This window comes from Nymphalis io, chromosome 20 (assembly GCF_905147045.1).
Source record: "Nymphalis io chromosome 20, ilAglIoxx1.1, whole genome shotgun sequence".
NCBI lineage: Eukaryota > Metazoa > Arthropoda > Insecta > Lepidoptera > Nymphalidae > Nymphalis > Nymphalis io.
This window is the reverse complement of record NC_065907.1, coordinates 4,049,623-4,071,681: the sequence shown is the minus strand read 5'-3', so window position 1 is coordinate 4,071,681 and position 22,059 is coordinate 4,049,623. Positions and strand designations below refer to the sequence as shown.

At 33.3% G+C, this 22,059-nt stretch overlaps 1 protein-coding gene across 3 annotated transcripts; it reads right to left on the bottom strand.

Moving 5' to 3' along the window:
• Positions 1-9,832: 9,832 nt before the first annotated feature.
• On the bottom strand, positions 9,833-21,133 carry LOC126776588 (uncharacterized). Of its 3 annotated transcripts, none has more exons than XM_050499231.1 (6): positions 20,983-21,133; positions 16,260-16,340; positions 12,823-12,909; positions 12,244-12,492; positions 11,826-11,967; positions 9,833-10,930 (listed from the first exon to the last, which is right to left on the bottom strand). In XM_050499231.1, the coding sequence occupies exons 2-6, from the start codon at positions 16,335-16,337 to the stop codon at positions 10,716-10,718; spliced, it is 771 nt and encodes a 256-aa protein (XP_050355188.1). In that variant the 5' UTR covers positions 16,338-16,340; positions 20,983-21,133; the 3' UTR covers positions 9,833-10,715. The 3 variants fall into 3 exon arrangements, with proteins under 3 accessions (XP_050355188.1, XP_050355189.1, XP_050355190.1); XM_050499232.1 differs by having other exon boundaries at positions 20,986-21,112; XM_050499233.1 differs by having other exon boundaries at positions 21,045-21,096.
• Positions 21,134-22,059: the final 926 nt, after the last annotated feature.

The window sequence follows — 22,059 nt, the reverse complement described above, 5'->3', positions numbered from 1 at the left end:
CGGTAGTTACACAAAGTGCTACAAATCCTTATCTAGTAAAAACAAATTTGATGTACTCATACTTAGATTTTTACTATAATGTTTTATTTTTGTTGATTTATTTCATTAATTATATTATTTAAAGTTTATTTTGCAATTTTGTTTCAATAAATATAAGTAAAAATAAATAAAAACAAAATTATCTTTAAAAATTATAATCTCTATTAAAGGGCTGAATAAGAGGTTTTTTTTATATAAGAGGGGGCAAACGACTCACCTGATGTAAAGTGACCGCCCATAAATACCTGCAATCCGAGCGCCTGCAGGTACGTTGCCGGTCAGATATAATTGTATTAAAATAATGCAAAAAAATAACATTTTATTTCATGATACCTAAAAATTACTTTTTGTATCGGCGTATAGCCAAGATAGTGGTTAATGGTTAGGACGTGTCGCATTTAAACGAACTGTTTTTGTGTTTATAATAATTCACTAATTTCATTCAGAAGGAAAACATCATGAGGAAACCTGCTTAGGCCCTGCATTTGCTGTGGAGGCCTTAACCCAACAGTGGGACATTAACAGGCTGTCACTTTTCAGTTCACATACCGGCTTAGGTGAAACAACAAAAGTTACTATTAAGCATTGGAAAATAAGGTTATTGTTCTAGGTAAAAAAAACATGATTTCAGTCTCATCCGACTATAGTAGGACCGACTTAATATTTTTTTTAATTACATAATATCAACCAATAAATGACGTAAACAAATGTACTTGTAATGAGGTACTTGTATTAAGACATCCCCTTATTAACTGGGATTTAGTATTAATTATTATTTCAATATTTAGCGCAAATCAATCGTGTAAGATTATTACTTATAAATAATTATTATTAGCATAAAAAATACGAAAGTCGATTAACTTTTAGTTATAAGTACTAAAGCTGATATGTTTGGATAAAAAAATTAAGGGTGGTATTCCACTCGTTATATATTAACGTGATGACCTTAAAATCATGACCTTAAGACCATAAAGACCGGCTGCCATCAATTGTGATTGCTGATTCTTACATTACAGGCACTATAAGTAAGTGTTCATAATAAAATCAATTAATTGAAAAATTTGAAATGATAGAGAATTACCAGTTTCTGATTTGTTCCTTTGTATTCACCCAACTACCAATTTGGATGCCAAATTTGAACTTTCTAGGCCATCAGAAACTGGGTTAGAGTTTTGATCTATAGGTCAGTCATTGATAAAAATAATGATTTTTGGACGTTAATATCTTAATAATCATTCATCATCATTCATCAGTGTTTTTGAAATTTGTAGCACATATGTTTCTCACGAATTTAAATATATGAGCCCAATTGGACATGTTTATATGAAATAATTTTTGAGTTATGAGGGGGTCAAAAGTGGCTCCAAATGGTTCGTGTAATATTAGTCACGGTTTTGCTCGCCAGTTCTGTTAGCTTGAACGTGGCTTGATACGCTACCGCTTGTTTAGATATTTTAAACAATTTGATGGCATTTTGATCGATGCTGATTTCTGTGTTTACAATTTATCAAACTCCGTATTTTTTTATTGATTGGTCGAATTTAGTCAAATCAAAAATACATTTAAAAATTAATAAGGATCAACCGTACCATACACTGGCTTTGCGGGTTAATGGATATGCGAGTCTTTGAATTTATTCAGAGACACGTACAGTTCTTTGGGATGATTTCCTTCAGCACAAACCACGAGATGAATTATAAACACAAAATAAATGCACATCAAACAATCTTATAGCAGTTACAAACTTTGATTAACAATTTATATGTATCTTGGCTGGTATATATACCATAGCTACAATAAAAATTTTAACAATACGTTAAATTTTAATTATTTATAACATTTCTAGAACTAATATTAGCACAGTAAAGGTGAAAATTTTATTAACATAAAAGTAAAAGGCTTTGATGTTAATTGGAATAAAGGCTTGATTTTCGTTGTAAATTTATTCAAAAGTTGATACTTAAAGGAAAGGTTGCAACGATATTGTATTGTTTGTTATTTATAGTTTTCAGAAATAGAAATGCCTCAAAAAAAAAAAATGAGTACACATATATGTGAAACATTGTATTCAAATTAGATCTTAAAGGCGCTTCTGCACACGTTATTCTCTTCTATTTTATGAAAGTGTATAGAAATACTTTAACAATTACTTTAAAAAAATAAATTGGTGCTTGCTTTAAATATTCAAACTTCTTAATGTTCGCCGATGATAAAAAAGTATATAGAAAAATTAACAAAATAGAAGATTGTTTATTACTTCAGAGTGATTTGGATAGATTATGTAATTATTATACAATGAATAGGATCTCCATTAACGTAAATAAATGTTCGCAAATTACTTTTACTCGAAAAATAAATACACATACTTATGGTTACACTATGAATGGCGTTCCTTTAAAGAATACCAACCTGGTTCGTGATTTAGGCGTTCTCCTAGACTCGAAACTACTATTTAATCATCACATAGATTATATAACTAATAAGGCCTATAAACTACTAGGTTTTATAAATAGAACATGCAAACCTTTTCGCGACATTAATTGTCTAAAAATAGCCTATTTCTCTTATGTGAGAAGCATATTAGAGTATGCTAGTTGTGTTTGGAATCCTCAATCTTTTAAATACATCGAAGGAGTTGAGGCCATACAAAAGAAATTTATTAAATATCTGAACTTTAAAACTTACAGTAACACAAACTACAGGGATGCTTCTAATCTTTATCGCATATCCAGCTTGAAAGATCGACGTGAAACTTTAGATATGATATTTCTATATGATTTGGTCTCTGGTAAGCTAGACTCGCCTGAGTTGCGCTCGCGCGTTCTTCTTAATGTACCTAACAAGCGAACTCGTTATGCATATTCGAATCTGTTACACGTCCCTTTATCCAATTCGCGTTACGCTGCAAACTCTATATTGCCGCGCGTTTTCACACTATATAATAATAAATACTCGCACATCGACATCTTTCATCGGTCGATTAAATCATTTAAAAAAGACATTCTCACGGCTCAAAATTCTACTTAACCATTCAAACTCATACAAAATTTACATACACCTAAACACATACATACAAACACTTAAACACATAAATACAACCTTCCCTACTACCTACCTACCTACTTATACACACACAAAACAACAGTGCAGTTAGCACTACGACACCCATCCACAACATAGTCTGTGCCGCCTAATTTAAATTTATATTTATATTCATTCTTTTTTTTATTTTATTTATTTTGTATTTTTTTTTATAGATATTTTGTTACTTACATTTTTTTTTTTTACCAAAACTGTGTGTTGCTACTTCTGTTTACTGATATTAAGTTTGCATAACTCAATGGAAAACAGTAATTGGCTCTATTTTTTGTATTTTTTATTTTTAATGCTTGTATTTTGTATTATATGCTGTTGTTTTCCTTAAATAAATAAATAAATAAAACATTATCAAGGTTTACTATCATCTTCAAGAAAGCTGTCTGTTGTTGTCATGATCATAATATAGCTATCGGGCATGTATACTTTGATATTCACAATCTAGTGCTCGATACTACAATTTAAAGTATCGAGTAGGCATATCTATGATTACTTCTAGAATGGATATTCTCAGTTACGGAACCCACGCTTATTTCACACGGAGCGATTGGATAATATTAAGCTTTCGGTATAATTTCAATCATTCAATTCGATTTTAGGTAACATTCCAGATATTTGCCATTGCATTTGATATTTCGTCAACCAGCTTACCCAGCTTTTATAACATCCATGGATTCTAATGTGCCGTATCACTTCTATTCTACTATTAACTCCACAACAAGACCGTACAAAAAAAACTCTTTGACTTTTAAATGACATAAAAATAATTTTTCAAATTCGAAATAGAAGTATATTTTTCTCACGCACTTTTGAATCATCATTTAACAAATCTGTTGAGACTGTTACACTTCTACTGGTTTGAGGCGTAAAAATCCACTTTTCGAACTGGTGATAACTTCAACAGGTTCATACATCATCCAACAAGGAGGGCCGCAAACACCTTCTCGGCGTTTATACGCTGGTGTGGTGCGCTCCATGGCGCTGTATGGTGCACCCGTCTGGATGGAAGCTCTCACCGCTCGTAACAAGGCTCTTCTGCGGAGACCACGGGGAGTCATAGCGGTGAGAGTTCTAGCCCAGCGAACCTTGATTCGCAGGTGGGAGGAGGACATGGTGTCCCCCTCGGCAGGCCTGGCGACAGTGGAGGCGGTCCGTTCCCACTTGAGTTGCTTGGTGGCTGGAACGGAGTCACGGCACACTCACATTCAGGCTGACGTAGGTACTTACCGGGCACGGTTGCTTCGGTAGGTATCTGCACTGGATAGCAAGGCGGGAGGTCGCTCCCTCCTGCAGCCCCGAGTGCGGCGCGCCTACAGACACGGTGCGTCACACCCTGATTGAGTATGCTGCATGGTGGCATCAGTACCATTCCATAGAGATGGATCTCATGTGGGGGAAACGCGTAAACGCATTTTTCCAACGGAAAAAAGGTTCATCCATCAGCAAGAAAATCGATAGTCACTCTTTTGAACTTATGTCGATAAAATTTTAGTACCTAATTAGATTCGTCAGGTAACTATCCTGCAAGATTACTTAATAATCAAATAAATTATTATTTATTAAAAGCCCTGTAACCAATAATTGAAGCGGATGCTTTGAAAAAGTGGCGATCACGCTCGCTCGCACGCTTTATTTAATTATATCAGATTATTTTGAAATAACTCCTCTCTTACAATTTTTCCTGATTATTTGCGTTTTATTATAAAATATACTAAAATTGGCCCAGTAAATCCAATACAACAAGCGTGTTGACTTAAGCAATGGATGTTTACAGTTGTTACATAAATATGTGACCAATTTGCTTTTAGAGTTTGTGAAACTTAAATAATACTGCTATACAGGAACAGAAATGCAGAAACATATTCAGAAATTAATAAAGGCACATTATCACAGGTATCGTCTGTACGCGCTTACCACAGCGGATTTAGAACATTTGGAAATGTTCCAGACTAATACAGGATACCAAAACTTTAAACCAATACAAACACAAACCGGGAAAGAAAAATAAACTCTATATTTAAGGCTTAAAATTCATTTCACTTTGAAACTGTTTAACTTTTGGTGACATTCCTCGATGGTAACCTCACCGCGAATACCATTATTATAGAGTTAAGTAGGTAATATGCCAACGTCGGCAGCTATGTACTTTAGAGATGTTTTCTTTAGGTGAGGTTGCATTTTAGATGACAAAGACGGCAAGTTCGCGCGAATTAAGGAAATAACGAGATATTTTCGGTTAGTGCTAAAATTTATAAAGGTAACCTAGATTTCCAGTAAATTTTCACCGGTGTCTCGTCACATTATTTTGAAAATTAATTCACGTTGTTTAATACCTTTACACCTCATCGACGTTATAATCTTAGATTTTTGACTCGAAATCTCGCATGAGTTAGAAGTGTCATTTAAAATTTTTATTATTATTTATTTGTTACACAAATTAGTAATTTATTATTTTTTTTTATTTTCGTTCATTTATTGATGTATTTTTATATTAAAATTGTTAATTTTAATTTAAACAACCTTAATTAAACTATGGTAAAAACTTCGATCACAAAAAATAGCACGATGAATTATGTATGTTATAATGACATTGGATGAGAATGCTGAGCCGTCAGTAACATGAAGTAAATATATATATTTATATATATTTCATTAGGTACGGCTACTTTAGTTTTCTTTTAATAAAGATGTACAAATCAAAATAACATAAATATAAATTGTAAGAACAAAATGATCTAAAATGAACAAATAGTGTAGGTATGTTAAAGATTGTTTTGTAAAGATATTTTGTGCGTGGTAGCTGAAATCTATGTATTATTTATATAAATTTTTTTTCGTTCAGTTTTCAACACACGACCTATCTCTACGATACAAGATACACTTTATATTCATACGAAATTTGAAGACAATATAATTATCCGTCCGTAACAGCCTTTGAATGTCCCACTGCTGTGCTAAAGGCCTCCTCTCCTCTTTTTTGAGGAAAAAGTTTAGAGCTTATTCCACCACGTTGCTCCAATGCGGGTTGGTGGAATACACATGTGGCAGAATTTCAGTGAAATTAGACACATGCAGGTTTCCTCACAAATTAAGCACATGAAAATTTAGTGGTGCTTGCCCGGGTTGAACCTACGATCATCGGTTAAGATTCACGCGTTCTTACCACTGGGCCATCTCGGCTCGAATATAATTATACTATTATGTATTAACATAGAAATTAATTAAATTTGTATTTAAAAAAAAACTTTCAAATTCCAAGTTATTCAATTAAACTTGTCCTATTCTCCGCCTCGTATCGCATTGCTACGTACTGCATGTAATTTGGAAACTCGACTAAGCTGGAAAATTAAATGAACGCATCCAGAATAAGCATTCGTTGAAGCTGAAATTAGTGTATGTGCTAAAGTATTTAGCTCTTTAGCACATTATGTATGTTTGTATGAGTATATATACGATTTTGTATTTTTTTATATTGTAGGTAGGTGGACGAGCAAATGGGCCACCTGATGGTAAGGGGTCACCAACGCCCATATACATTGGCAATGTAAGAAATTACATATATAATCGCTTACATTGTCAATGCGCCACCAACCGTGGGAACTAAGATGTTATGTCCCTTGTGCCTGTAATTGTACTGGCTCACGCACCCTTCAAACCGGAACACAACAAGTACTGCTGTTTTGAATTACGGTAGAATAAGTCCAGGTTTGAATATCTGATGAGTGGGTGGTACCTACCCAGACGAGCTTGCAGAAAGCCCTACCACCGGTAAAATTGTATGTTTTGTATTATATTTGTATGTTTTTTTTAATCAAAACTATCAAAGTCCACTGACATGTTGGCAGTGTCTTTATTCTTTATTTTATTATGATAAAATAGATCGTTGGATGGGCAAATGGGCCACCTCATGGTACGATTGGCCATAAACATTTTCGCTGTAAGAAATATTAACCGTTCCTTACATTGCTGATGAGCCACCGATCTAGGGCACTAAGATGTTGTGTCCATGTGTAATAACGCCGTCTGACTCATCTTTAATATTGAAACACAACACTAACTTTATTGTTGTTTGGCGGTAGTTGCCTATATCACCTGCTTATCTCATTCCTTGCAAATTTCTATCTCTAAAGTGGTCTGTAATAAATCGCTATTAATCGATGGGGCACGTGGCTAAAAAGTGAATATTATGTTTATCTCTGTACGTAGCAATTTTGTAGTGTGTTATATACTATAAGAAATCTATATCTATTTATACTATATATTAATTACCTTAATCACTAATACACGTTTGCCTCTTTGTGATACAGCCATGGATGCCGCGCTATGTTGGACGCCACGCTTACGCTAAGGAAGATCGATTGCCGGTCTGATTGTCTGTCGCATTAGAATTTCTCTTTACTTCTAGATTTATAATTAATAACATCACAATAATTAATAGCATCATAATTAATATTTTAGGTTCTGCAGTGTAGGAGGTTGACTTATAGACAATCGCCTGACAACATTGAATTTTGCTGGCAATCGAAATATAATTTAAATATTTTAAAAACAAAAGCCTCACTCACGGTGGCCGCTCTTTATCTAATAATATGATGCATGTCGAAGAACGGGAGTGTCAACACCAATTTCCTGAAGAGATCATGTGGATAGTTCGAATATTCACGGTAAAATCAATAGGCAGTGCTTACGCACGATTACGAGGCACGATTACGTAAAATTAAAATGCACATAAAGTAAATAAGGACAAATTAATTTATCCTTAAAATAGATGATAAATGGGGTCGCTGTCATTGGTGTAACTCCTGAAAAAACCTTTGAATGCTGTAACATTGAATGCGTGTATTGACATAGCGAAAAATAATGTAATTAACTCAAACGGGATGAGGATGAAAATCGGTCGAGTGGATCTTAAACCACAAACGTCGTTTTTCCTAATTTTTTGTGCATGTAGGTTTTAAATTAAGCTAAACTGTTTGTTGTGTTTTATTCAATGTTACACAGAAACCGTGTGTGTCATATAGTGTTATCTATGTGGCAACCCCGTTGGTATAGTGGTAAGTTTATGAGGCTGGAAATTCCGAGACCTTGGGTACGAGCCCCGGGTCAGGTAATTACATATAAAAGATTACTATTAGTTATCAAGGGAAACTAGACAACTGCGCAGGAAATATTATGAGCACATAAGCACTCGCTATTCCATCATTCGTCTGAAACGGTATAGTTCAGACGAATAACAGCTTTTGGAAACACACACACAAAACACTGTAAACCCCCTGATTCTGGGCTGACAAGAGAATAACCCAATGAATGGAGTAGGAAATCCAAACACTTTTTATTGGTCCGACCTAAGGTTTGAAAAGCTAGTAGTCTAACGCTGTAGTAAGAAAATATTATTAGTGCAATAAAGCTCCACTTTAGCAAAACTAATCATTGAAATTACCATCAACAAATATATTCTGACCGCATTTATTTTTAGTTACCAAGCCGATGAATTACTGTTTGACTCACAAAAAAAAATTAAAATCTTCATTAGAATTATATAATAATTATAAATGCCATGTTTTCTTCCGAGTGTAACATAAAAAAACCTTGTCTAACATGTTAAAGAAATTCTATTGAAAAATTAGCTTTGCAATTAGTAATTTTCGTTCTGTTTTTTTTTGTTTGTTGTACAAAACTTGAAGTTGTTGACAGTCAATTGGTTTATTTGTAGCGTGAATATGTTTCTAATCTACCATAATTACACGAATTTTCCATTGATATTTTTGGGTAAAATTACATTATTTTTATGGTATGTCAAATAAATTAATTAAAATGTTATAATTAGTTTATTCCACTTTAAATTAGTTTACTTACTTAATATCCGAAATGGCCTAGTGGTAAGAACGCTTGAATCTTAACCGATGATCGTGGGTTCAAACCCGGGCAATCACCACTAAATTTTTATGTGCTTAAATTGTGATTATAACTCATCTCGTGCTTGACGGTTTAGGAAATCATCGTGAGGAAACCTGCATGTATCAAATTTTACTGAAATTCTGCCACATGTTTATTCCACCAACCCGTATTACTGCCGTAATGTGAGCTCCAAACCTCTTTAAAAAAGGGAGAGGAGGCCTTAGCCCAGCAGTGGACACATTCACGGGCTGTTACTTATTGATATATTACTTACTACAAAGACTTCAGTATTTATTTATTTGAACGACTGATTCAAAAGACTCGTATTCAGTGCCGTAAGTCATTACATTAAAAATAAAATATTTGTTTGTATGGCAACAGTTTTCTGCTACTTACTATTCTGGGAATTCCCGAACTGTGTTTGTTCGGTAACCTTACTGCTGTTTCGGTGGCCCTCCGATCTATACAGTGATTTGTGTTGGCCCGCGATCGAATTTATCTGGATCCAGGGCTTCATTTCATTAATGGACACTATTTATCTTCCCGCAAATAAAATAACTTTGGGTGTGTGGTAGACACATTTGTCTCGTAAGCGTCACGTACCACATCGCTTCAATATCTCCTTTATTCACCTTAAACACAGGACACAGGGTGCGAGGTCTACGCGGGGTACCTTCATTGATAACGCAAAATCAAACACCCTCTTAAATACGAATGTCACTAAAAAAAACATGTGCTATAAAAAACCGATCCGTGACTACTACTCGGGAAACAAAATATTTTATAGACGAATGAATCTAAAGGAAAAATAATACCATTTATTCTTTCTTATATGTATTTCAATATACCAATTTAACTTACATATAACGTTATATTTTATATACTGTATGTAGTTTAGTCATGTGCTTATATTAACAAACGCGTAAAGAGAACTTGAGGCGTAAATAGTTTATTTGAATCACATATTAATTAAAATAAATACATAGATTATAAGAAACATATAAAATCAAAGAACATTTATATTTGGTGTTTATACCCAGTCCTAGATTTATGCCCAGGCTTATAACGCACCGGCCTAGGGGAGGCGGCGGACTGGTGAGGTGAGGTGCGGCGACTGTCTAGTCGAGGGGCCTCACCCAGTCAAAATATAATTTTACTCTAACCGCTTAGGAATGGGGAGGGGGGGGCTTTAAATGTCAAAGTGACTTGGACCTCTAAGTCCGGTTCTGTTTAAACCCTTACATCGTTTAACTCGACCTATATACTACTACAATTAGATATGGTTAAAGTACCAAACTTCGTAACTATTACATGCAAAACTTAACACGACAATAGATTTTTTATTATTTTGGAATGAAAGTTTATAATAATCTGTGTGTTATTTATAAAATAATCTAGAAGCAACCGTTACTTTAGTAATTATTTTATTTATTAATAATTAAAATAAACCGAAGTTAATTCAAGGGCATTTGTTTACCAATCGACTTCTACGCTTAGTCGGTCCAGCCTTCCGAGCATGATTGAGAAATAAGCATACAAAAATGAATTTATAATATTAATAGGAAATGATCATCGTATCATAAAGTAACTGTTACGAATTTAAATTCTGGTTTGAAAAATTATAGATAAATTATAGATACGCGGTTTGTAATTGAACCAACGAAATTTTAAAAGCTATCAGATCAACATCTTTCCAGTGACTCCGTTTCGTGAGGTGATTCAGGTTTTTTCTCTTCAACAACTAGAACGACGTCCCTTTTTTCGTCAACTCGCGTTTGAGGTCCGTTGATGAGGCATTCGATGTAAGGTGGTGGCTGGTCGGTGTTCTTCTGTAATTTCTCATTACGTAGTTGAACTACGTATCCGTTGATGATCATCAAGAAGATTATTGCAATGCCTATAAAAAATAATACAATTATTTTACTGGTGGTAGGGCTTTGTGCAAGCTCGTCTGGGTTGGTACTACCCACTCATCAGATATACTACCGCAAAACAGCAGTACTTGATATTGTTGTGTTCCGATTTAATGGGTGAGTGAGCTAGTGTAATTACATGCACAAGGGACATAAAATCTTAGTTCCCAAGGTTGGTGGCGCATTGGCTATGTAATCGAAGGTTGACATTTCTTACAATTCCAATGTCTAAGGGCCTTGGTGACCACATACCATCAGGTGGCCCATATGCTCGTCCGCCTTCCTACTCTATAAAAAAAACATTTTGTAAACAGTTTTATTGGCCTGTACCCAATCCAATTTAGGAAAAATTCAGAAATATGAAATTTCAAGAAATAATCTTCATACTTGGCATCACCAAGCACGCAAGTCCCGGGATTTTAGTAAAAGTAGCCAAAAAATTATAATTAAAACACCATTATTAATTAAACTAACAATTGTTTTTAGTACAAATAAAATTATATTACATTCATTTATAAATAATATAAATGATCATTCCAGCATCCATAAGTAATGCGAAACATTCACTAGATGGGATTTTTATTAAGGTATGCAAACTCTTCTGGATTGGTATCCATCCATTTATCAGTGATTGCTGTTTCCAAAATCCATAGTGTCAAAGTTTTTTTTTTCTATTTATAATTTTATCTTCACAGACGTGTTGTCTAGACGTGTTGTCCGTACCTTTGCCAACAATCAGTATCACAATCTGAATTTTAGTGTAAAAATTATAATTTCGCACAGTGCCAATATCTAAAGCGGTGATATCTTACAAGCTGATGACTCATAGGTTCGTGGCTTCCCATTATAAATTTAAAAGGAATCTAAATATGGACTTACAGGCATCCAAAGCACTGATGAAATAATAGGCTTCCGTGGATAAGTCTCTGGAGAAGTTGGGCCGGGCGAAGAAATACATAACCTGGAGCACAAGTTTCACCAAAGACAGACCAAAGAACATGCGCATTGGTTCTGGATCTTTCTACAAATATAAAATTATAATAAATATTAAATATCTAAAGGTATAATAATTTTAAAAAGTAGCAAATTACTAAGAATGTTTGAAGATAATTAGCAAAATTCATAGTAGATTTCATTTCTAGTTACGTCGTATCTACTTAGAAATTTGAGACTTCACTGCCAAATGGCGTTATATCAGGGCATTATTAAAAAAAACAACATATATGTGTAAATCTAAAATGATATAAAAACTATTTTTAAAAATGGTTAAAAAAACATTTAAAATATTCATAATTACCTTGTGAACAGCGGAGATAAACGAAACCACGAATTGGAGCCAAATGACATTGATCAAGCAATTGAGAATGTCAATCAAATAAAGATGCAGCATCCCAGGATAGCATTTAGGTTGTGTCGGGATAGGCATATAGTCAACGTGGAAGTTGTTGTAGGAGGGGAGGATGAGAGGAAATGGGTAAAAGCCATGAGTACCGATATTCACGATCAGCAATAATGGTTCCAGCCATGGCCAGTCGATAGATCGAAGCTAAAAATAAAAACTAGATTTTTGAATTAAGTCGCTCAAATAATATGCTAACATTGATAATGCGACTACTTTTGAGAGTAGCTCATCTGAGTTTTGTCGAAATGAAACATTTTACATGAATTTTAATGACAATATTTATGTCTTTTGTTATGTTTTGGCTGGTCATCTAGACGTTACATACCAAATATTTAAACAAAAGTATTGAATAAGTACTGAACTCTGGTAATATTTTAACGCTTTTCTGTCGTCTTGTACAGTCATTCTGGTGCACAATGCTTATCAAGACTTAATTCATTCCCAGTAAAATACAAGGTAACTATTTAAACTTACGATATCTCTGTCAACATCACATTGAAAGCCGTTGGATACAATAGCCACAATGAGAACATGACAACCGATGTCAATGATACTGGCGATCTGCGAACAATGACATGAAATTTGAACCATAGAATGGTTGTAATTGCTGAAATGTACACCTACTAAACGATAAGGAGTTATGCTAAGTGCATGATTCAACATATTATTATTCCATAAAATAATGACTGACTGCCTTGTTTGTGTAGTGGCTAGATATACGGCCGCAGATCTGGAGTTCTTGGATTCACAGCCAAGGTCGAGCCGATAAAAAGTTATTGGAATTTGCTGTCAAATATTCTCAGCAGCAGCCCGCAGGTGTGGGACTGCCGTCCCATCAGATAAGAAGAGTGAGAGAATATTGTGGATGTGTATGCTCTGTAATATGTCCTGATCAGTTGGTTAATTTCTCTTGAACTCCATCGTAGCCGAATTCACTCAGGAGGACATCATCATTCTATAAAACGTCATATCTGGTCACAATCTTGGATTATCTAAATACAATAAAGCAATTGCACCGACGAGAGGCAACCAGCACATGAAGAAAATCAAGAATCTAGATATTATTTATGTAAGCTTTTAGGAGCACATTTAAATCGATATTTTGATTTAAATTTAAATTTTAAATTACCATTGTTTCGGAATATAGATTCCGCCTAGAATAACCGTCAAGAAACTCAGTAGTTTCTTTTTTGATTCTTTTCTACATAAACTTAATAAAAATATTTATTTTTAATATTTCATTTGGCACACATGATAATATAAAAGTGAAGAAATAAATCATTTCTTTTTATAATTACACGCAAATTATTGTAGACGTATTTGAGATAAGCTTTATCTAAACATACAAACATAAAACGAGTATTATCATAATGTTATTGTATCTGTAAGACAAATTTAAGTTGAGACGTGTTTAGACTATGAAGCTGATATGTTTATCTAAGTCAATTAAGGTTTGTTTGATGTGGGTGACTTATTGGAAATGAATTGATATAGCCACAATCACATACTTAATGTAATATATGACCTGACCGGTATCGGGTACAGCGGTAATTTTTAATGACAAAGATATTATACTGCAACTGTGCGCGCTCAATCACAAGGGCACTGTGTAATACCCTAATGTGGTCCAATTGGATGTCACTCCGATACGACCCAAGAGATCAGGCGCCTCAATATTTTTTTTTGGTATCGCTTACGATTTTTTTAAGATTTTAATTTAGAACTCTTCCTGATCTTTATGCGGAATGTTATTTACCGATACGAGAATGTTAATATATAATCAATTTTTTATATTATTTTTCAAGCCATTAATTAAATAAGAAGGTAGTTATTTTGTTGTATTTTAGTCTACTTTTCTGACCGTTTTTTTTCACACTTTGGAATTACGCATTACGCGTTTCCTATCCCTGCTTTAGTAATTGTGGCGTTTATAAGTTCGGTAAATTTCATATGATATTTTTTGTAGCATTCCACATTGAAGCACACATTACCGTCATACAATACAAATGATAAAATAAATCTACATATATATTTATAGTCGGGAAGAATGTATTAGCCGACCCGCCTTGCCGGCCCGCAAGATGCCTCTTCACGCCTCGTTTGAAGGAACCCGGCTTGTAAGAGGAGGGGAACACGTGAGCTGGTAAGGAATTCCATCTTTGGAAGTGCGACAAAAAAAGGAGTTGCCAAATGTCTTTGTGCGCGATGGAATTGATGTCAAAGTTAGGCTGTGACATCGAAAGCCAGAACGCGTAGACTTATGAGGGAAGGGGGGCAGGAATATTAATTGTATAATGTAATATTAGTACATTTATACTAATATTATAAAGAGGTAAAATTTGTGAGGTTGTAGGGGGTAATCTCCGGATCTACTTAACCGATTTTGAAAATTATTTTACCAATAGAAAGCCACATTATTTGTGAGTGTCATAGGCTATATATTATAACCCATAAAAATGAAAAGTATTTCGTGGTAGTCGGATTTGCAAAGTACGTCGGAGAAAAAACGGTCGAACGAAAACATTTCTCACGAACGCTCCTTTTTCGATGAGAGATATATGATTGAGTTCTAGAGAGAAGTTGTAGAGCTTAATAATGCCAATAAAAAAGTCAGCGACAGCATATGTCTAACTTTTATATTTAAGTCACAAAAAGTAGTTTTTTTATATAAAAAAAATAATTTAAATCGTTAGGTCATATTATCAACAATTATGAATTCTTATCAAAAATAAGTAAACTTATCGTCTCAAGTGTTTAAAACAAAATACGTTTCCCTTTACTGCATATAATTTGACGAATGGTTAAAGAGATAATACGACATAGATATGGAACCGTGGCCGTGTCGTAATCTATTCGGTGATATTTCTATTAGACAGTTTTTTTCATAGACAACACGTCAATCTATCTAGAAATAAATTGCTTATCACCAAGGAAATTTTATTTAGATAAAATTGGTTTTTACGATATGTTTTTTGGTTGCATAGTTTAAGACATAATTTAAAATATCTAATACGCGAGACAATTTATTAATGGTTGGCCAACGCGACTTTTGACAGTCAGGAAATAAATCATAGCACTCAACACTAACCGAACCACAAGTAAAAATGTTTACCGCCCAACGAAGTGGGCACGGGTCAGCTCAGCTAGTTACATTATACAATTAATATTATATTTGACGAATGAGTTTATCGAAGTTGTTACTTATTTATTTAGCAATATTTATCGTAGTATTTCCTCTTAACTATGTATTAAGTATTAATTTAGCCAAATCTTGGATGGAAGTCAAATGTTATATACATATACATTTTTTATAAAAATCGGGCATCGTGCGATCGTAGCGCCTCATTTGGTTACTCAGACTGTAAGACTAAAAAGAATATCTCAGACAAGAAACTATAAAATTACTCTAGTTTTTTACTCACACGTAATAATTATTTAATAAAATATATATTTTTTAATTTACGATGAATATTTATAAATTACGATGCGATCGTTTCATCATAATAAAAACACAAATATAAATACGACTCAACTATTCCTAAGCTTTTGTGTTTAATATTTTGATCCCAAGTAAGGACTTGCATTTTATGATTATTTGTGACAACAATTTTTTTTTATTTTTGTTGATTGTTTATATTTATTACATTGTAAAATTTAAATAAAATAAACCGTTTAATATCATATCTAAGACGGACGCTTCGTTCGTGTTGGAGTCAATTGTTAGGTACCTTATGTTCTTTCCTGTGTCCTTGACAATATGATTGCAAATTTTTATGATGATCAGTGAAGTACAATATGATAGCACAACAAATAAATAAACTATCTCACTTTTACATTTATAATACTATTTTAAAAAGCATTGTTGTAGTTATTGTTGCAAATGTAATGTAGTCATAAAATATTTTACTCACTAGGTTCAAGTATCCGATGATGAAACATTTCACACGAAGATTTTCTCCGCTACAAAAAGCTTTTTTCAAGATTTTCATTATCTGTGGATAAAATATGTAGAATTAAAAATACTTTTAAACATAATAACCCCTTAAAAGGAAATGTTTTAGCCCAATAATGGGACATTTACAGACAGAATTTTAATTAAGCGTTACAAATTTTCTGATAAAAAATAAGAATAAAAATATATTGTTTGTCTGTGAGCGGAAATGGACCAGTGGTTAGAACGCGTGATGTTAACCGATGATTGCGGTGTCAAACTTATGCAAGCAACACTGAATTTTCAAAATTAATTTGTGATTATAATTCATCTCGTCCTCGGCGGTGAAGAAAAATATCGTGAGGAAGCCTGTATGTGTCCAATTTCACTAAAATTCTGCCACATGTGTATCTAACCTGCATTGCAGCAAAAGGGAGAGACGACCTTAGCCCAGCAGTGGGACATTTACAGGCTGTTACTAAGAGAATCTTTTATTTCAGATTTGTCTTTATTTTATTTTATCATATATAATTATAATTATCCTTTATTTACTTGACACGTTAAAAGTCATTACAAGTAAAAATAGGTATCTATGGTTATTAGAATGTCCATTAAAGTTGTCATCAATCAATTGGGATTCAATGAATGAACGAATGAATGAGAAGCTAATCAATTCAAACATCCTTGAGGAACTGACCTCATTCATATATTTTCAATAACAAAATAGATTTTATATAAATAGAAATCGAATTTCTTGCGAAATATTGTCACCGCCTTCGCCAGCGGGAAATGACGGAGCCACTTAGCTATCCAAAGATATTCTATAAAGAACAAAGACGACTATATAGTAAAATGTGTCTTTTAAATATTACAGTTATTGAGAAAATGTCAGAATCACTTTCTGATTTTACGATCGAGTTATACGTCGAGTTTCCAGTTCTTAGAGAATAATTCTAGTAATCTCCGTTGATATATCAGTGAATGTTTCATTGCCTCCAGTCTAAGTATATGCAGTAAAGTAAGGTAAATGAAAATGTCTCACAGCTGGGCTTTCTATCCTTTTGAAAAGTAGGTTTGGACATAATTCCACCACACTACTCCAATGCAAGTGGTGGATTTTTATCCAACACGTGCAGGTTGAGTTACGTTTTTTTCCTCCACCGCTCAGCATGAGATTAATTACAAGCCCATGAAAATTCAGTGATGCTTGCTTGGTTATGAACACGCAAATATCGGTTAAGATTCTTGGGTTCTAATCACTGCCGTGTCTCGGTACTTCCAATATATAGGCAATTTAAAATATATATATATAAATATCAGTTGTAGACCGAAGTCTGGAAGTTGTATGAGGCACTCCTGTGCCTCGGAAAGTACGTAAAACCGTACACCTTGGCCCCTGAACTATTACCGATCGGGTTGGAGTGCCGTTCTAAGCGATTATGAGAGTAAGGGAATAGAGATTGCATCTTTGTTTTCGCACTATAATATGTCCTGCGCAGTTAGCTGATTTATCTTGAGATTGGCCGCCGTGGCCGAAATCGGGCATTGGTCACATTCAATGTTACTTCATTAGAATAATTTGCAGTGTCATTGTCTTTTGTCAATCATCGTCACCATCATTCTATATTGTCTTTAGAAAACAAGTGACGCGTGCGAAGCTATTGCATAAATCTTTATAGATAGCTCGACGAGATTTTGTATTTTCTATCAAGCGAGTAAATATTAAAGTAAATAGTAAAGACATTAAAGCATTTTGACCCGTGTTTTCGCATAAATAAAATTAATAGACCAATAGCCAGTAAGGCTATTTAGTACAAAATCGAAACTCACCGCAGAAAATGGTCGTGAAACGTCAGAAAGTGACATGTGACATTGACCATAATAATTATAACATATCAAGAATATACGCATCAAAGTAGTATATCACCGTACGTCGGTTATCAACATTTCAAGGGTAAGTAATGATGTGAGTTCTTACAGAATCGCACTGCAAAAACGTATTTTAAGTTGTCAATTGATTATTAGTGAACGTTATATACCTATTGAATAGTAAAAGTCGATTGTGGCATCTCCAGCTACAGCAATACAACAGCCTTACATTAAAAAGTTTTTTTATATGATAATATTTTGTTAGCAAACTTGAAATCAATGAGAGTACAGAATAAGTAATTTAGAATTTGCGTTGAGTTTGAAGTTTACGAAATAATAAAAATAAGCAGAGAGAACTGTCAATAGATTTCATTTAATAGTAAATAATGTGTTTTTTCTTATTTAAAATGGATAAAACTGCCAAATGGGCCACCTGATGTTTAATAGTCATTTATTAAACATTCTTTACAATGCACTACTGACTTTGAGAACTAAGATGTTTAGTCCCTTTGCTCAATACTTTACTATAATATTAATACACAATACTACTGGTTACTGGTGGTAGGGCTTTGTGCAAGCTCGTCTGGGTAGGTACCACCCACTCATCAGATATTCTACCGCAAAACAGCAATACTTGATATTGTTGTGTTCCGGTTTGAAGGGTGAGTGAGCCAGTGTAATTACAGGCACAAGGGACATAAAATCTTAGTTCCCAAGGTTGGTGGCGCATTGGATATGTAAGCGATGGTTGACATTTCTTACAATGCCAATGTCTAAGAGCGTTGGTGACCACTTACCATCAGGTGGCCCATATGCTCGTCCGCCTTCCTATTCTATAAAAAAAAAAAAAAAAACTAACTATTGTAAGGTTCTCCAGATCCTCCATCTTAAGAGAGATTAGCCAACTGCGCAATACATATTATAGTGCACGAACGCAAACACAGGTGCACTCTCAATTCCCTAGCTATCATAATCCGATGGGACGGCTATCCGACACGACCGGAAAGAGTTCATTACAGTTCATACACTTCCATCACCCAGACCCCGGGCTGGTACTGAGAAATTTCTGACAGAAAAGCCCAATAACTTTTTTATTGTCCCGACCTAGGAATTGAACCCAGTACCTCCGGGTCAGCGGCCTTATATCTATCCACTCGACCAACGAGGCAGTAAGTATTGTATAAGTGTGTTTTATTATTAGTATTACATATATTTGTATGTATATATATATCCTTTTTAACAATGTAGTTATTTTTTACGTATATATAGGTAATGAGTCATAGTTATTTAATCATTTTATATGCAAGGATGGTAAAATTTCAATTGTTAATTAAAACATGGCGCCCATTTTAGGAGTTTTGACCCTTTTACATATAAATTTCAAATAAATTTGGCATAATATGTACTTGGAACGTATATATGTTTTCCTCAAATATGAAATGTATTAACGGAAATTATTTATGTTGCATTTTGGACGGCCATTATTTTGTAATTGGATGGAAAACTCGATGGTAGGTTACCTGGATAGTTATAAAATATTAATTTCGAATCAAGGTTTATTTTAACCTCTCGTATCTAATCACGGTTTCCACAATGTTATATCCGTTGTACACATAATTATATAGGCTCACTTAAAACTAGAAACGCATTGCAATATATACAAGGAATGAGTACTTTTTTATGAAAAAACCAGGCGGACCTACTTCCATAAACATTGACACTGTATGGCCAATGCGCCATCAACCTTGGGAACTAACTTGACCCTTGTGCCTGTAATTACACTGGCTCACTCACCCTTCAGAGTATTAATATTTGGCGGTACAATATCTAATGAGTGGGTGGTACCCACTCAGACGGGCTTGCAAAAAGATCTACCAGCAAGTGAAACTTTATCGACTTTTGACGGTAGAGTAACTAATGAATGGTACCAACCTAGGCTTATTTGCACAAAATTTGTTAAAACATTTATAGTTATTGGCAATAAAATACTTGTTATTTAAACGTATAGAATGAAATAAACGCCATAAGAAAAATATCGTCAACTAACTCCAAGAACTCGTTAATTATAAAAAAAATATAATTGAGTTCTACGAATGTCATTAACTATTTACTTAAATAATTAACACCGATAATAATACTTATTGTTAAAAGTATTTATAATGTTGTACATAAAATTGTGTGTGCATACAAATCATAGAGACGAATATTTTTTATTATTAACACAATTAATGCTTTCTTGCAGTTAGCCGATATATTTTTAATTAATGATTGCTTAATTGCAATAATATTTAACACCTCAGAGCTATTCTCTTCTAGTTATTCTTTACCGTAAAACTGTCAAGCCGCCATATTTGTTACATCTCTGGAATTGCAATAGATACACAAGTTACACAACTCGTGTGCAAAAGGGGACCCCATCGCATCTGGTATAGATAGGTATAAATTATTATCATTATTAGCATATCAATAAATATCTTCGGTGTGGCAACGTTGTAAATAGTTTAAGTTATTATATTATCTATGACAATAATTACATGTAGTACAATCTATAATTTATAAATTAATTAAAAAAAAATTACATTTTTTTTAAACTGTCAAAATATAATTTGACGTAACATTGTTTGTTATTTGAAAAAGTAAACATTTAATTTAAAATAAACTATAATCGTTAAATAGTGATGCGTGTTTAAAAATGTTAGTCTAGTTTCCACACGAGTAGTTTTAAATTCTTCAACACAATATGAAACATACCTATGATTATTAAGTAATAACTCTGTATATAAATGAAATAGAATAGATTTACTAAAAAAATAAGATAATATTATGTAGCTTACCACTATTCTTTAATTAGTACACAAATATACGCAAAACAACAATAAATAATGTTATAGAATACCGAAATCACTCAGTGAATATGGACGCCGTCAAAATTACACCGAAACTGCTCCGGTCTCCGTGCTGAGACTACGCAGTAACTCGCGCGCATGCATTGTTGTTTGTGTGCGTTAACGACAGAGTATAAAGCGTCTAGAGCCATTCTAATGTCCATTCAGTACATTTTAATGGTATTTTTAGAGCCATTCTAATGGCCATTCAGTCCATTTAATGGTGTTTTTTTTAATATTATAATTAAATAATGGCTATAATTTATTGTCATACTTTGCACGTTTGTAAAAACCATTTGTTTTCAGAGTCAATTTCAGTTCGCTGCTTAGATATTTTAATTTAATCTATTAATTCATATAATAATTTTAGGAAAAGTTATTTATTATTTAGTCTAATAATTATATATTATTTTTTAATTTCTGAAACATGAACATATATTTCATTGACTATATACTTATGTGATAAATATAAATAACCATATTTATAATTTGTTTAGTTAGTCAAAATATTTCGTAAAAAACAGTTGGGCTCTCTACAATACATAATCTGCATAAAACTTTTCGCCTGTGTGTGTAACCTTCTTGGAAAGCCGAGAGCGATTGCAATAATGTTATACGTAGATATATTGTTGTTTTCTATACATTGCCTTTATAATAGTCGCCGTGGGAAACTATTTTATTCATGAACAATCAATGTAAACAAAATTCATTTTATTCTCGCTTTCATAAAAGTCAAGTTTAGCGCCATCTATTGAAGAATTGTTATACTAACACGACTCTAATCAATGCATTAGAAACTTTATTAGAAAACACAAATGTCAATTCATGATAATGGAATAGTTTTAAAATTAGTTTGTTAATTTTATTCATTTAATTTTAAGGTATGTACAGTCATTTTTATAATACATAAAATAAAAAACAAATACGCATTGTATATAATACGTTCATTAATACATACATTTTAAATGAAAAAAAATATGGTATATAACTTTCACATATCTACAAATATATAGACGAAATAAATAT